Source organism: Oncorhynchus masou, chromosome 13, assembly GCF_036934945.1.
Source record: "Oncorhynchus masou masou isolate Uvic2021 chromosome 13, UVic_Omas_1.1, whole genome shotgun sequence".
NCBI lineage: Eukaryota > Metazoa > Chordata > Actinopteri > Salmoniformes > Salmonidae > Oncorhynchus > Oncorhynchus masou.
In genome coordinates, this window is record NC_088224.1 from 37,604,290 (window position 1) to 37,622,064 (window position 17,775).

Genomic DNA, 17,775 nt, shown 5'->3' on the forward strand with positions numbered 1-17,775 from the left:
TGAGGGGAAATGGCCTGTCTTGAACATGGATGTGTTAACATGCTTTTTTGAAGGACCTTTTGCAGGTTATTCAGAGAACCAGAAGATGGTCACGACAAAACTACCCAAAACCTCACCCGACCCCCTAACGTTAGGAATATTGGATATTATATCACTCTAAAAACATTGCAGAATATCACCCTCTGATACCTTGCAGTGTTTAACACTCCCTCTATTATCCCTGACAGTTCCTCATGCTTTAGGACCTGTCCCAACAACATGTAAATGTATCTCTCCTCTCTGCTTTTATCGCCCTATCAGACTCCTCCTCCATCATCGTCTCTCACTGTCACCTCTCATTGGAGCGAATGTCATCAGGTGATCTCTCCCTGCTCTACATTTGCCAGTCTAACTTTCATCAAATCTTATGCAGAGCAGCTCACCAGGGGGCTCCGTTCCACAAAAGTTGATTGACAGGACACTTTGAGCTGCCCGCTGGGAGGGTTTGTTGCCTGGCCCTAGGCTGAGGGCAGAGGTCAACATTTTGAGAAGAGATGGAGGCCGGGCCCGAAGAACAAGATCACAAAGACTGCTAATTATCCTCAGTTGTGTGCGTCGCCATAGTAACCCACTGTTTTATACTCTCACTAACTCAACACCGACAGATAATGTTGTGTGTCAACTAGTGGGTATAGCAAATTGTTTATTTTGTGCAAAAAAAATATTTAAATTATTTATTTGACAGAACATTTCTGTGATTGAGGAAACTAGTTGATAGAATGGTAGCACTTTTTTTTTTTTACGGTAGTTTTCAAAAATAATTCTACACAATCGGTAACTACATAACATTAACATAATTTATTTATAATTAGCAGAAACAAATAAGTTATTCAAAGGTTATTAAAATGTAATTAACATTTTGTAGTCAATATACAACTATGTGCTGTAAAATAAAGTTGCAGGTCTATAGGCTTCAGATGGTATGCATCTATAGAACTCCAGCTTATTGCATTATGGGTTACATAGTGTACACTTGTCCTTGCCTTTGTTTACATTGGTTTACAACACATATTGTTCTCTGCTATTTTTCGAGGAGACCTCCATTATAATCCTTTTCTGAACATAAGATGCTGGTTGCATGGACCCAAGGTAAGCCTAACCTTGGAGTACAAAGCATGTTCTATGTACAATTTACAGTGAAAGTACTTTTATTCCAGGGTCCTTGCAACCAATTGGAGACACAGACTGCATCAAGCCCCTTTTGTAAACAGAAACTCAAAGCCCAAGAGCTATTGTGTGTGTGAGAGCATACGTGTGTGCAGGAGTATGCTTGCGTGTGTGTGTGTGTTTGTGTATTTAGGGAAAGAGATTGCCCTGGTCAGCATGTGAGCCAGATCCCTGTGATCGGGATTCATTACCAGTGTGTCATGTGAATGGGAGAGCTACTTTTCAAACCTGACCAGACTCACCACTTGAACTCTGCCCACAGTAGCAGCGTTGCGTGTCAGTGCATGTTTACTGTGTGCTGTCTCCTCTCTGTCCATGCAGATATCCTCAGTGAGCCAGTGTCACAGAGGGATTGAGCGTTCCCACATAGGTATGCGTTTATGTAATGTGGATATAAGATTTTTGCTTTCCTACATGGAGTATTTATCATGCTCCTAAAAAGGGCTCTGAGATAAGAACAGGATTAGGTGTAATGGGTTATGATGCAGCTATAATGCACTTGTCATGCCCACGCATAGTCCCTTTGTAAAAGCCTTATAATAATCACATCATGAATTTTGACAAATTGCTTTTTAGAACTATTTTAAAATAGTATGAAGTAATATACGCCTTATTATAAGTTATTGTAATGTTTTTGTTCAGAGTTATAAACCATTATACCTGCAGGCTTTACTGTAGGTAAAATGTTACCAGATTACTCAACGAGCTCATTCAAAAACGAGAGATTCTGTATGATGTTTGCATCTCTATGTCACCTGCTTACGAAATCCTTTCTCAAAGTTACTTCTCTCGTATTCTGTTGTCCTACATTTCTGATGATGCGTCGACACTGTGAATGAACACAGACTGCTGAGAGACTGCAGTGCTCTACCCATCAAGGCGTGGAACGGCTTGCATATCCCTGTCTGTGTGTGTGTGTGTGCGTGTGCATGTATGTCTGTGCACCTTCTGTGTGTGTGTGTGTGTGTGTGTGCATGCACGTACAGCGTGTGTGTGTGCATGTGCAGTATGTGTGTGTGTGTATGAGCCTGGTATGTAGGCCTATGCATGCGCATATATGTGTACGAGCTTGGCATGTGTGTATGCGCATCTATGCATGCATGTATGTGTGTATGAACCTGCTCTGTAGTTACGTAATACCCTAACATGTTATAACTACATGGTATGTGCGTGACAAACACACTTCATTGCCGCAGTAAGCAGAACTATAGTGTTGACCAAGACCAGTCCGTTCACCATCTGTACATGCAGGAAACAGTGCACAGTGTGTTGTACTGCTACAAACCAATCCACACGAACATGATACCTATCATCATTATGAAATGTTATAGAGGAATATATATGGCTCATTCGCTTAGGAAAAGTAATCCTAGGTTTAGACTCATTTACTCTGGACCCTTCCTGTTTGGCTCAGCTGATGGCAACAAGCATGATGACCTCATCACAGTACTTGGTCATTGGCCTAGAGACCCTCTATCATTTGGCCAATCGTAGATTGATTTGGTGACGTTAGCTTTACAGTCTATCGGTTGGATGGGGAGGCGGGACAAAGCGCGCACTGACGTCAACGATAGTATATAGAGCGCTGTGATTGGCTAGACTGGCTAATGTAAAGGAGAAGAATTAAACTATCAAAGGATACAATAGGGGGAAAACGACGGTTAAAAAAACATATATTCGAAATAAATAGCAAAAATGGACATTCATAATGTCTAGGTTTTCGATGTCACTTGCTTGAGCGCATTGATCAGCGAAAATAAACAGCTCTAAACCTTTTTTCTATCCCATTCCCCTCCCCATTTACTTGCTGGTTGAACGTCACTTGCCTCTTCTATACTGGTCATGTAAGCTACAGGTTAAATGTTTTTTAAATTATTATTATTTTACAACAGATGTCCTTATATTACCACAACTGCAAAACACGAGCGTTAAAGAACATCAGGTCCCAAATTCCAATTTTTATAGGACTGTTATCTCCGCTGTATGCGTTTGTAGATTGGTGAGGAGTGTTATTTTTATTCCATTCGCCCGCCTACTCCCTGTCAGCAGACCTCCCCTAAAGCACCATTGGATGCCGCAGCCCTGTCCTAAACAGCTGTTTGGTGTTTTGCCACAGCACGATTCGACTAAACACGGTGTCAATCAAATATACATGGCCATGTAGTTCCTTGGATTGATGAAATCTACTGGCTACTGTACTCAAATGAGTCCTCTGATTGGCTAGATGAACTAGTGTCAAGGCTTTGGGCTTCATTCACCATTTTGCGACTGTAGAGTAGAATGTACAGAGCAGTCAGTAGTTTTTCCTCCTTTAAGTTGCTTTACAGAAGAAAGATAATGTGACAGTCTGTTAAATGTCAACCCTGGATATCCGACTATAGGCCTACTGACGATTTCGCTACTGACTCGATAAATATCTGCATTGAAAATAATTTTGTGGTGAGTAAAACCTACAAATCTTTCTTCTGCAGCGCTGCAGTAGCCTGTTTTGCTTTGTCGACCTGCTACGTTGTAGACGTTGCCAATAATAAGCACGCTCTGTAACTACTGATACAATTATATATTCATTTTTTTTATAATACTCTACGGAGAGAAGTAAAGAGAGGATTTGGATGCCACACTTAATGAAAAGGGAGCGGTGCGGGTGGATTGTCAGCCTAAAACTTTTCCCCCAGAAAATATTCAACGCCATAACTGCCATTATTAAGACTGAGACTTCCTAGAAGTGTTTTTCTTAGGTTGCGATTGAAAGCAAACATCGAAGCAATCTGCATCACCCACATAGTTATTAGCTTTATTATCTCTACCTAGGCTACTATTCGTGATACAAAATGTCTATTTGAATCTGTCCTTCGCCTGCAGGCTTGTGGGCCGCGTTTCTGCGTTGTGTCCACAATTTTGTACTTTTTATTGTAATTTAATGTACAACGTTGCAGTTTACACTCGCCGGTAAATTAGTTCCTAAGTTGCATCCAGTAATGTCCTCATTTGACAACGGTTGTCACGAATGAATTCGCAGCATAATTACTTTGGCTGCTGTCGCACGATGTAACGTTCATGACATATTGTTCGATTTAAGTAAGCCTAAATCTGTTTGTCAATACCTTTTGATGAGTTGTTCCACAGTATCATATTTTGGAATTACTAGGCCTTTAAGTGTTTAATGTCCCGTGTAAATGTTCCACGAAGAAGATTTTGCTAAGCGGCCTTGTGTTGTTAGACCTGCGTCACTGGACTTCACGGCCCTGTTGTGTAGTAAGCTGATAGTAATCGCAAAAGCACTACGACCAATAAGAGTCGTTGACACATATACCGCACGGCAACGTTACTATTCAGCAAAACTAACAGTTCCGCCGTTCTTGCATTCGTTTGCATTTAACAGTACTTCAGTTTAGGCTTGTTGCTTGTTTTTGATCTACATTCAGCCTAAGTACTTTGGTAGGCAGGCCCTAAGTGAAGTTTGTCAATTTTCCGGTAGTTGCACTATAGGTCAGTATTCTCCAGTAGTTCTCATCGTTTTATAGTTATGTATCGAAATTGTAGAGGTGGAAATTCATCCCACTGTGCACACACCGGTTGAATCAACGTTTTTCCCCACTTCGTTTAAATGACATTACGTTTAACCAACGTAGAATTGACGTCTGTGTACATTGGGATGTTATGTGAACATTTTCATTATGCTCACATAGGATATTACCACAAGTTCTCCAACGGTGACCAATGACAATGCTATAACATGGTAATAGTTCAGCATGCTAGGGTTTATACAGCATAGGTATGGGCAAAATATATATTTGTAACCTGTATTTAACTAAGAACAAATTCTTATGTACAATGACGGCCTACACCGGCCAAACCCGGACTACGCTGGACCATTTGCGCGACGCCCTCCCTATGGGACTCCCAATCACGGCCGGTTGTGAAACAGCCTGGATTCAAACCAGGGATTCGAACTAGTGACGCCTCTAGCACTGAGATCCAGTGCCTTAGACAGCTGTGCCACTCTGGAGCCCGAGTGAACGTTGATGCAATGTTGATAAATGGATAAGGCTCATACATTTAGAAGGGAAATGCGTTGTACCTTCATTTATCAAAATTGTTATAATTATGACACTCACCCACATACTTGCCAGGTGTGCACTATTGAGTAAACAATGTGCACACTTCTAACTTGAAAAAAGTGAGGCAACAAATGACTTCATGGTGACAGTTCTTTGAAAGCAATCGCAAGTCTCCCAAATATAATTTGCATAACACAGGTACTGGTTTGTAACTGTGTGTATTATCAAACAGCAGTTTACATGTATTGTGGTCACAACAACGTAGGTCTGTAGTTTCTCATTACAAGTAGATAGATACCTTGGAGTTCTGTACAGCAAAAATAATTAAATTACTAGACGTACATGACATTGTAACAACCTAATATTCAATAAATATCATTTCTCCATGACATGCAGCATTCAATCCTAACGTGATGAAAGCAAACTCATACTCCACAATATGATTTTGTCTAGACTATGATGTTTGTCTTTGGTCCTGCTTTGTTAGAGGATTAGATAGACTTTTTGTTGAACCACGGCGTTGTGTTGTCTGAAACTCTGAGGCGGACGGGAACTGTGTGCTGGAACAAACGACCCAGAATGTAAGCATGATAGGCCTACAACACATGGCGCTGCCTGTTTCAATAGAAAACCCAAACCAAACCTGTTGGTTTTCAGTTCGTCTCTGTCAACCAAATTTGTCAGCATTCGAGCAACATCGATGTTTTCCCTGGCAGTGAAAAATGCCTCTAAATGAGAGAGTGGTTGTTGGTATGAAATCTAAGGAGAAAGAGAGGGCTACAGAGAGAGGATAATGAAGTAGCAGGAAGTTAGGTAATGGTCCATGACAGGAAGTGTGGATTGTAGGGGCGGATTGGTTCAGCTACGAAATAGATGAAGGTCACCACCGAGAACCAGAGAGAGAGAGAAAGAACGAGTGAGTAAGAGAAAGAGAGAAATGCGAGTGAACAAGAAGGAATTCCCCCTCCTCAACTGTTATAGCCAAGAAACCAGAGAGAGAGAGATAGAGAGAGTGTGTCTGTGTGCCTCTGTGTGTGTGTGTGTGTGTGTGTGTGTGTGTGTGTGGGTGCAGACTTGTCTGGACAAGCACTTCCAAATGTGCTCGCCACTATTCTGCTATATTGTTATATTACTTTACACACTATATAAGATTGCTTCATTATGGTTTCATTTGTATTCACACAGTGTTATGTGTATAATTATATGTGATACTTAAATCTTTTCTCTTGCCCATTCACCCTCTGAATGGCACACACATTGTCAGTCTATGTAATGTGGTCAGTCTATGTAACGTGGTCAGTCTATGTAACGTTTTCCCTAATATTTTGTACACTCAGTGAAATTCATGTGAAATGATTTTGTAATAAAATGGTAATACCCATTACTTCTTGAGTTGAACGATACATCGTTCATGTCAATAATGAATGCATTACCAAGGACACAAAATACATGGCTTTATAGAATAGGTCTGTATTTGAAATTATTTGGTCAAACTGGGCCCAGTTCTTCTTTGACGACCACTTCTCCCCACCGCTACCTTACCTGGTGAATAGGATTTGTATAATGTCACAATGCATTCGCCACATGAATAATCCATCCCTTGTTACGCTCTGCTCTGTTTCAGGGTCTGGAATAAGGTGGAAAGAGCTGGAGAAACAGAAAGAGGAAAGGGCGGGAGAAGAGAGAGAGGAGCTGGAAGAGCAGGGAAATAGAGGGAGGAGAGTGGAACAAAGATTCTGGAAAATTAAGCCACTGTAAATAGTCAAGAAAACTCCCAATGCAGAGATGAAGCCGATTAAAAAGCAAGGAAGGCGCTCGCCTCCGTCGACCCGAGCCAAAGGGGGGAAGAGACGGGGGACAGGAGACAGTGGAGAGAAAAGAGACTCGGACGAGAACAGAGACCGATCACCCAAAAGTCAGACCTCACCCCAAACCTCATCTCACTCAGAGTCTTCTCAGGAGGAGTCGGTGACACTCACAACGATGACCACGCCAGAGAGGGAGGGCCACAGAGAGGGGCCCCGGGTCCCAGAGACAGCGGCCGCAGCAGCAGTGCCCCTCCCTGGGAAGTCGGAGGACTCCCGCCCGGGGAGCGTCAAATCGCTGAGCGCCCACAGCACAGACAGCAGCAGCAGCGCCACCAGCGCTGCCAACAGCCCCAACCCCTCGTCCAACCGCAAGACGGCCACCTTCAAGGCCCGCGTCCCCAAGAAGAAGTACACCTCTGAGCACTGTGCTGCCGCCGCCGCTGCCGCCGCCAACCACGGAAGCCCCGGCAACACCGGTGCGCCTCCATTGAACAGAAATAGTGCTCACAGTGACAGTAACGCCGGAAGTCAGTTGTCGAGCTTATCTTCGGGGCCCAGGCCGGTGGCGAGGGAGGGCGGTTCGCTCACTGATGTCAACAGTCAGACCAGGAGACCAGTGGAGGACTACATTACCACTATAGCTCCACCACAGGACAGGGACAACACACCTGGACCCCCTCCCACAGGGGACAGAGACAGGAGAGGCCCAGAGGGAGGCAGAGAAATCTCCCCCAGCCCTGTCCGCTGCTCCTCTACAGACACGGCCAGCGAACACGACCTGGACGTGAGCGAGCCACACCGCTCCAACTCTCACCACGCCAACCCCACCCCCGAAGCACACACCCTGGCCCTGGTGCAACGTAGCACCCCGCAAACTCCGACCCCACAGAGCCTGTCGGACGCGCTAGCCGACGCCCTGGCCAAAGGTCTAAAGAACCAGCGGGTGCTAGCCAGGCAGGCTCGGAGGAGGACTGGAAAGGGGGAAGAGGAGAACAGAGGAGGGGGTAGGGAGAGCATGGACTCAGTGTTCAGAGCGGGTGTGGTGCGGCGGGTGAGCGGCGAGCACGGCAGCCTGGAGGTGCAGCTGAACGGCGAGAAGGAGCTTTACCGCTACCCATTCCGTGAGGGCGCCCAGGGACCCGTGGACATTATCATGGACGCCCCGCCGCCCGGCTCCCAAGCCGTCCCCATCGGCACCCCTGTGTGCGTGCCCTTCGGAGGCAACGAGGACGGCGGCACCACAGAGGCCCAGCGCCAGTGGTACCGAGAGGGCCTGGTCACCCAGGTGGACTCCCACCCGGCTGTGTCCTACCCCTATAGAGTGTTGTTAGAGGATAGAGTGCCCCCAGGGGATGAGGAAGGGGATGGCAGGGTGGGCACTCCGACCGCTGTGTGGGTGTCCCGTCAGAGCCTCCGCCTGCTGGTGCCCCCCTGGGACCTGGACCTGGGACCCTGCGGAGGGGGGCGAGAGGAAAGCGATGCCGCCGCCAAGAGAGGGAGAGAGAGGGAGAGAGAGAAAGAGGACAGGGATGAGATAGAGGTGGAGCAGGAGCTGTGTCGCCTCAGCCGTGGGATGGGGCTCAGCGCGACTGTTGCTGGGTCCGTGTTGGGGAGGCTTTCATACCCTGGAACGGCCCCCGCCTCCTCGTCTTCCTCCACTGTCAGCTCCCCCGTCACCCCCGCCTCGGTGCTGAGTCTGGTGCCCGGAAGAGACTGGGAGCGAGAGAAGGACCTGGTGGAGAGAGAGCGGGAGCTCCAGAGGAAACAAGAGAGAGATAACCGAGAGAGGGCCAAGCAGCACCACCACTTCATGCCCCTGACCCCCGAGGAGGACATAGAGGTGTCCCACTTCAGCATGGTGCCCATGGGGGCGGCGGGGGGGGCGGTCAACACAGGCACACTGGCGGTGTCCCAACACAGGCACATACTCTCCAAGCCGCCCCCGGGCTACCTCAGCCCCCACCTGTCCGTGGTCCGGAGCCTCGGAGGCACCCCGCTGGTGGGCCCCCACCTGGCCCTCAACCCTCACCCCCCTCCCTCCCCCACGGTGCTACTGGGGCTTGAGTCGGGAGCGCTGGCAGCGGGGGCGGCCGTCATCGCCACCCCTCAGCTCCCTCCTCTGTCCTCCTCATCCTCCCGCGGCTCCCTGGATAAGCCGCCCTCTTCAAACTCCAACTCCCACGGCGCATCTGGAGGGGGTGGAGGCTCGTGCTCGGGTTCGACTTCCTCGTCGCGCTCCCGCACCCCGCTCACGGCGGCCCAGCAGAAGTACAAGAAGGGCGACGTGGTGTGTACCCCCACGGGCATCCGCAAGAAGTTCAACGGCAAGCAGTGGAGGAGGCTGTGCTCCAGAGAGGGCTGCTCTAAGGAGTCCCAGAGAAGAGGCTACTGCTCGCGTCATCTCTCCATGAGAACTAAAGAGATGGAGGCCAGCGGAGGGGGCAGAGACCGTGGCGGGGCCAGCAGTACGGGCACCCTAACCCCGTCAGACCTGAGGCTGGGCGGCGGCCGGACCAGTTCAGAGTTCGATTGGGACAACACGTCGCGAGACAGCAGCGAAGCGAGCAGTAGGGGAGGGGATTCACGACCCCGCCTGGTCCTGCCCTCGCTCCTGCCCCAGGACTTATCACGCTTCGACTTTGATGAGTGCGAGGCGGCCACAATGCTGGTATCTCTGGGCAGCTCCCGCTCGGGCACGCCTTCCTTCTCTCCCATCTCCAACCAGTCGCCCTTCTCGCCCACGCCGTCGCCCTCGCCTTCCCCGCTTTTCGTCTTTCGCCCGGCCACCTTCAGCCCCATCACGGCGCCGCCTTCGCTCACCCCTCGCCGCCACCGCCACCTGAGCGGCACTAAGGTGGGTACGCCGGGCTCGGAGCGCGAGCGCCACCTGTCGGGCATCGTACCCACCTTCCAGACCAACCTCACCTTCACTGTGCCCATGAGCCCCAGCAAGCGGAAACTTGATGCCCTTCCTCCGCCGCTGCCCCTCTCTGCCCAGGATTACTCCAAGCCCGACCAGCAGTTAGGGGAGAATATAGGCCTAAGCCCAGCCGCCTTCAGGGTGCTCTCTCCTCAGAGCCAGCCCACCACCCCCTCCTCCCTCTCCTTCCCCCGGCCCCGGAGCACCACCAGCCGCCCCCGTCCTCCGCCGCCTCCACCCCCCCGCCAATGCTGGTGTCTCCAACCCCTCCCTCCCCCCTTCCCCAGGACCCCAGTCCCCGCCGCGTCGTGCCCCTGCGAGACTCCCCCGTCATCGTGCGGAACCCCGACGTCCCCCTGGCCAAGTTCACAGATGGACCCCTGGTGAGGAGGGGAGGAGGAGGCCGCTCCTCCAGAGAGCACAGCCAGCCCCTGCACCTTGCCACCGGCCTCCAAGCACCCGTGCCCATCAACGGCGCCGCCACCAATGGCGCAGTCCTCCTGCGAAACCCCGCCTCCACCCTTGTCCTTGTAACCTCCTCCCAGTCCCTGACCCCAGCCGTCGCCGGACACCCTGCCCACTCCAGCCCCACCCTCAGTGGTGGCTCCGCCTCCATCTCCTCGACTGGCTCCGCCCTCTCCAGCTCTGGATCAGGAGGTAGGGAGTGGGAGAGGAAGCCCGGCGGGCACCAGGACGCCATTGGAGGGGCATTGCCCCAGCCGGTAGCCTGCCACCCCTCTCCAACCGCCCTGCTGCCCCTCATCCTACCAGCCGAGTCCCCTCACCCTGCACCCCGCAAGGACATCATCATTGGACGACCCGGGACAGGTAAGACAACAATTGTTATTGGGGTGTATATGGGTTAGTATATAGAGGTGTATAGGATAGGGGTTAGTATATAGAGATGTATAGGGGTTAGTATATAGAGGTGTATAGGGGTTAGTATATAGAGGTGTATAGGGGTTAGTATATAGAGGTGTATAGGGGTTAGTATATAGATGTCTATAGAGTTGTATAGGTGTATAGGGGTTAGTATATAGAGGTGAATAGGGGTTAGTATATAGAGGTGAATAGGGGTTAGTATATAGAGGTGTATAGAGGTGTATAGGGGTTAGTATGTAGAGGTGTATAGGGGTTAGTATATAAAGGTGTATAGAGATTAGTATATAGAGGTGTATAGGGGTTAGTATATAGAGTTAGTATATAGAGGTGTATAGGGGTTAGTATATAGTGGTGTATAGCAGTTAGTATATAGAGGTGTATAGGGGTTAGTATATAGAGGTGTGCAGGGGTTAATGTATAGAGGTGTATAGGGTTAGTATATAGAGGTGTATAGTGGTTAGTATATGAAGGTGTATAGGGGTTAGTATATAGAGGTCTATAGAGGTGTATAGGGGTTAGGATATAGAGGTGTATAGGGGTTAGCATATAGAGGTGAATAGGGGTTAGTGTATAGAGGTTAGTATATCGAGGTGTATAGGGGTAAGTATATAGAGGCGTATAGGGGTTAGTATATAGAGGTGTATAGGAGTTAGTATATAGAGGTGTATAGTATATAGAGGTGTATATGGATTAGTATATAGATGTGTATAGGGGTTAGTATATAGAGGTAGTATATAGAGGTGTATAGGGGTTAGTATATAGAGGTCTATAGAGCTGTATAGGTGTTCGTATATAGAGGTGTATAGGGGTTAGTATAGAGAGGTATATAGGGGTTAGTATATAGAGGTCTATAGAGGTGTATAGGGGTTAGTATATAGAGGTGTATAGGGGTTAGTATACGAGGTGTATCGGGGTTAGTATATAGAGTTGTATAGGGGTTAGTATATAGAGGTGTATAGGGGTTAGTATCTAGAGGTTAGTATATAGAGGTGTATAGGGATTAGTACATAGAGGTGTATAGGGGTTAGTATATAGAGGTGTATAGGGGTTAGTATATAGAGGTCTATAGAGTTGTATAGGGGTTAGTATATAGAGGTGTATAGGGGTTAGTATATAGAGGTAAATAGATGTTAGTATATAGAGGTGTATAGAGGTTAGTATATAGAGGTTTATAGGGGTTAGTATATAGAGCTGTGTAGGGGTTAGTATATAGAAGTGTATAGGGGTTAGTATATAGAGGTGTGTAGGGGTTAATGTATAGAGGTGAATAGGGTTAGTATATAGAGGTGTATAGTGGTTAGTATATAGAGGTGTATAGGGTTTAGTATATAGAGGTCTATGGAGGTGTATAGGGGTTAGTATACGAGCTGTATCGGGGTTAGTATATATAGGTGTATAGGGGTTAGTATATAGAGGTTAGTATATCATGGTGTATAGGGATTAGTATATAGAAGTGTATAGGGGTTTGTATATAGAGGTGTATAGGGGTTTGTATATAGAGGTGTATATGGGTTAGTATATAGACGTCTATAGAGTTGTATAGGGGTTAGTATATAGAGGTGTATAGGGGTTAGTATATAGACGTAAATAGGGGTTAGTATATAGAGGTGTATGTGGGTTAGTATATAAAGGTGTAAAGGGGTTAGTATATAGAGGTGTATAGGGGTTAGTATATAGAGGTGTGTAGGGGTTAGTATATAGAAGTGTATAGGGGTTAGTATATAGATGTGTGTAGGGGTTAATGTATAGAGGTGAATAGGGTTAGTATATAGAGGTGTATAGTGGTTAGTATATAGAGGTGTATAGGGTTTAGTATATAGAGGTCTATGGAGGTGTATAGGGGTTAGTATACGTGCTGTATCGGGGTTAGTATATAGAGTTGTATAGGGGTTAGTATATATAGGTGTATAGGGGTTAGTATATAGAGGTTAGTATATCATGGTGTATAGGGATTAGTATATAGAGGTGTATAGGGGTTTGTATATAGAGGTGTATAGGGGTTAGTATATAGACGTCTATAGAGTTGTATAGGGGTTAGTATATAGAGGTGTATAGGGGTTAGTATATAGAGGTGTATGTGGGTTAGTATATAAAGGTGTAAAGAGATTAGTATATAGAGATGTATAGGGGTTAGTATATAGAGGTGTATAGGGGGTAGTATAGAGGTGTATAGGGGTTAGTATATAGATGTCTATAGAGTTGTATAGGGGTTAGTATATAGAGGTGTATAGGGGTTAGTATATAGAGGTGAATAGGGGTTAGTATATAGAGGTGTATAGGGGGTAGTATAGAGATGTATAGGGGTTAGTATATAGAGGTATATAGGGGTTAGTATATAGAGGTGTATAGGGGTTAGTATAGAGAGGTGTATAGGGGTTAGTATATAGAGGTCTATAGAGGTTAGTATATAGAGATGTATAGGGGTTAGTATATAGAGGTGTATAGGGGTTAGTATATAGAGGTGTATAGGGGTTAGTATATAGAGGTGTGTAGGGGTTAATGTATAGAGGTGTATAGTGTTAGTGTATAGAGGTGTATAGGGGTTAGTATATAGAGGTGTATAGGGGTTAGTATATAGAGGAGAATAGGGGTTAGTATATAGAGTCGTATAGAGGTTAGTATATGTAGGTGTATAGGGGTTAGTATATAGAGGTATATAGGGGTTAGTATATAGAGGTGTATAGGGGTTAGTATAGAGAGGTGTATAGGAGTTAGTATAGAGAGGTGTATAGTGGTTAGTATATAGAGGTGTATAGGGGTTAGTATATAGAGGTCTATGGAGTTGTATAGGGGTTGGTATATAGAGGTGTATAGGGGTTAGTATATAGAGGTGTATAGATGTTAGTATATAGAGGTGTATAGAGGTTAGTATATAGAGGTTTATAGGGGTTAGTATATAGAGGTGTGTAGGGGTTAGTATATAGAAGTGTATAGGGGTTAGTATATAGATGTGTGTAGGGGTTAATGTATAGAGGTGAATAGGGTTAGTATATAGAGGTGTATAGTGGTTAGTATATAGAGGTGTATAGGGTTTAGTATATAGAGGTCTATGGAGGTGTATAGGGGTTAGTATACGTGCTGTATCGGGGTTAGTATATAGAGTTGTATAGGGGTTAGTATATATAGGTGTATAGGGGTTAGTATATAGAGGTTAGTATATCATGGTGTATAGGGATTAGTATATAGAGGTGTATAGGGGTTTGTATATAGAGGTGTATAGGGGTTAGTATATAGACGTCTATAGAGTTGTATAGGGGTTAGTATATAGAGGTGTATAGGGGTTAGTATATAGAGGTGTATGTGGGTTAGTATATAAAGGTGTAAAGAGATTAGTATATAGAGATGTATAGGGGTTAGTATATAGAGGTGTATAGGGGGTAGTATAGAGGTGTATAGGGGTTAGTATATAGATGTCTATAGAGTTGTATAGGGGTTAGTATATAGAGGTGTATAGGGGTTAGTATATAGAGGTGAATAGGGGTTAGTATATAGAGGTGTATAGAGGTGTATAGGGGTTATTATATAGAGGTGTATAGGGGTTAGTATATAAAGGTGTATAGAGATTAGTATATAGAGGTGTATAGGGGTTAGTATATAGAGTTAGTATATAGAGGTGTATAGGGGTTAGTATATAGTGGTGTATAGCAGTTAGTATATAGAGGTGTATAGGGATTAGTATATAGAGGTGTGCAGGGGTTAATGTATAGAGATGTATAGGGTTAGTATATAGAGGTGTATAGGGGTTAGTATATAGAGGTCTTTAGAGGTGTATAGGGGTTAGTATATAGAGATGTATAGGGGTTAGCATATAGAGGTGAATAGGGGTTAGTGTATAGAGGTGTATAGGAGTTAGTATATAGAGGTGTATAGGGGTTAGTATATATAGTTGTATAGGGGTTAGTATATAGAGGTGTATAGGGATTAGTATATAGATGTGTATAGGAGTTAGTATATAGACGTCTATAGAGTTGTATAGGGGTTAGTATATAGACGTCTATAGAGTTGTATAGGGGTTAGTATATAGAGGTGTATAGGGGTTAGTATATAGACGTATATAGAGGTGTATGTGGGTTAGTATATAAAGGTGTATAGAGATTAGTATATAGAGGTGTATAGGGGTTAGTATATAGAGGTGTGTAGGGGTTAATGTATAGAGGTGTATAGTGTTAGTGTATAGAGGTGTATAGGGTTAGTATATAGAGGTGAATAGGGGTTAGTATATAGAGGCGTATAGAGGTTAGTATATGTAGGTGTATAGGGGTTAGTATATAGAGATGTATAGGGGTTAGTATATAGAGGTATATAGGGGTTAGTATATAGAGGTGTATAGGGGTTAGTATAGAGAGGTGTATAGGGGTTACTATATAGAGGTGTATAGGGTTTAGTATATAGAGGTCTATGGAGGTGTATAGGGGTTAGTATATGAGCTGTATCGGGGTTAGTATATAGAGTTGTATAGGGGTTAGTATATATAGGTGTATAGGGGTTAGTATATAGAGGTTAGTATAACATTGTGTATAGGGATTAGTATATAGAGGTGTATAGGGGTTTGAATATAGAGGTGTATAGGGGTTAGTATATAGACGTCTATAGAGTTGTATAGGGGTTAGTATATAGGGGTTAGTATATAGACTTAAATAGCGGTTAGTATATAGAGGTGTATGTGGGTTAGTATATAGAGTTAGTATATAGAGGTGTAAAGGGGTTAGTATATAGAGGTGTATAGTGGTTAGTATATAGAGGTGTATAGGGGTTAGTATATAGAGGTCTATAGAGGTGTATAGGGGTTAGTATATAGTGATGTATAGCGGTTAGTATATAGAGGTGAATAGGGGTTAGTATATAGATGTGTATAGAGGTTAGTATATGTAGGTGTATAGGGGTTAGTATATAGAGATGTATAGGGGTTAGTATATAGAGGTATATAGGGGTTAGTATATAGAGGTATATATGGGTTAGTATATAGAGGTGTATAGGGGTTAGTATATAGAGGTCTATAGAGGTTAGTATATAGAGATGTATGGTGGTTAGTATATAGAGGTGTATAGGGGTTAGTATATAGAGGTGTATAGTGGTTAGTATATAGAGGTTTTTTGGGGTTAATGTATAGAGGTGTATAGTGTTAGTGTATAGAGGTGTATAGGGGTTAGTATATAGAGGTGTATAGAGGTTAGTATATGTAGGTGTATAGGGGTTAGTATATAGAGATGTATAGGGATTAGTATATAGAGGTGTATAGGGGTTTGTATATAGAGGTGTATAGGGGTTAGTATATGGACGTCTATAGAGTTGTATAGAGGTTAGTATATAGAGGTGTATAGGGGTTACTATATAGACGTAAATAGGGGTTAGTATATAGAGGTGTATGTGGGTTAGTATATAAAGGTGTATAGAGATTAGTATATAGAGATGTATAGGGGTTAGTATATAGAGTTAGTATACAGAGGTGTAAAGGGGTTAGTATATAGAGGTGTATAGTGGTTAGTATATAGAGGAGTATAGTGGTTAATATATAGAGGTCTATAGAGGTGTATAGGGGTTAGTATATAGTGATGTATAGCGGTTAGTATATAGAGGTGAATAGGGGTTAGTATATGTAGGTGTATAGGGGTTAGTATATAGAGATGTATAGGGGTTAGTATATAGAGGTATATAGGAGTTAGTATATAGAGGTGTATAGGGGTTTGTATAGAGAGGTGTATAGAGGTTAGTATATAGAGGTCTATAGAGGTTAGTATATAGAGATGTATGGTGGTTAGTATATAGAGGTGTATAGGGGTTAGTATATAGAGGTGTATAGGGGTTAGTATATAGAGGTGAATAGTGGTTAGTATATAGAGGTGTATAGAGGTTAGTATATGTAGGTGTATAGGGGTTAGTATATAGAGATGTATAGGGGTTAGTATATAAAGGTATATTGGGGTTAGTATATAGAGGTTTATTGGGGTTAGTATAGAGAGGTGTATAGGGGTTAGTATAGAGAGATATATAGCGGTTAGTATATAGAGGTGTATAGGGGTTAGTATATAGAGGTGTTTAGGGGTTAGTATATAGGGGTGTATAGAGGTTAGTATATAGAGGTGTATAGGGGTTAGTATATAGAGGTGTATAGGGGTTAGTATATAGCGGTGTATAGGGGTTAGTATATAGAGGTGTATAGGGGTTAGTTAATAGAGGTGTATATGGGTTAGTATATAGAGGTGTATAGGGGTTAGTTAATAGAGGTGTATAGGGGTTAGTATATAGCGGTCTATAGAGGTTAGTATATGGAGGTGTATAGGGGTTAGTATTTAGAGTTAGTATATAGAGGTGTAAAGGGGTTAGTATATAGAGGTGTATAGTGGTTAGTATATAGAGGTGTATAGGGGTTAGTATATAGAGGTAAATAGGGGTTAGTATATAGAGGTGTATGTGGGTTAGTATATAGAGGTGTATAGAGATTAGTATATAGAGATGTATAGGGGTTAGTATATAGAGTTAGTATATAGAGGTGTAAAGGGGTTAGTATATAGAGGTGTATAGTGGTTAGTATATAGAGGTGTATAGGGGTTAGTATATAGAGGTCTATAGAGGTGTATAGGGGTTAGTATATAGTGATGTATAGCGGTTAGTATATAGATGTGAATAGGGGTTAGTATATAGATGTGTATAGAGGTTAGTATATGTAGGTGTATAGGGGTTAGTATATAGAGATGCATAGGGGTTAGTATATAGAGGTATATAGGGGTTAGTATATAGAGGTGTATAGGGGTTAGTATATAGAGGTGTATAGGGGTTAGTATAGAGGTGTATAGGGGTTAGTATATAGAGGTGTATAGGGGTTAGTTAATAGAGGTGTATATGGGTTAGTATATATAGGTGTATAGGGGTTAGTTAATAGAGGTGTATAGGGGTTAGT

General features: G+C 44.3%; 1 protein-coding gene across 1 annotated transcript in view; it reads left to right on the forward strand.

Moving 5' to 3' along the window:
- Positions 1-3,464: 3,464 nt before the first annotated feature.
- The window catches only part of LOC135552241 (protein capicua homolog), a 48,671-nt gene continuing 34,360 nt past the window's right edge, over positions 3,465-17,775 (forward strand). Inside the window, 3 exon segments of the mRNA XM_064983743.1 lie at positions 3,465-3,645; positions 6,892-10,206; positions 10,209-10,823. Coding sequence (XP_064839815.1) covers positions 7,053-10,206; positions 10,209-10,823 — 3,769 coding nt within the window. The 5' untranslated portion in view covers positions 3,465-3,645; positions 6,892-7,052.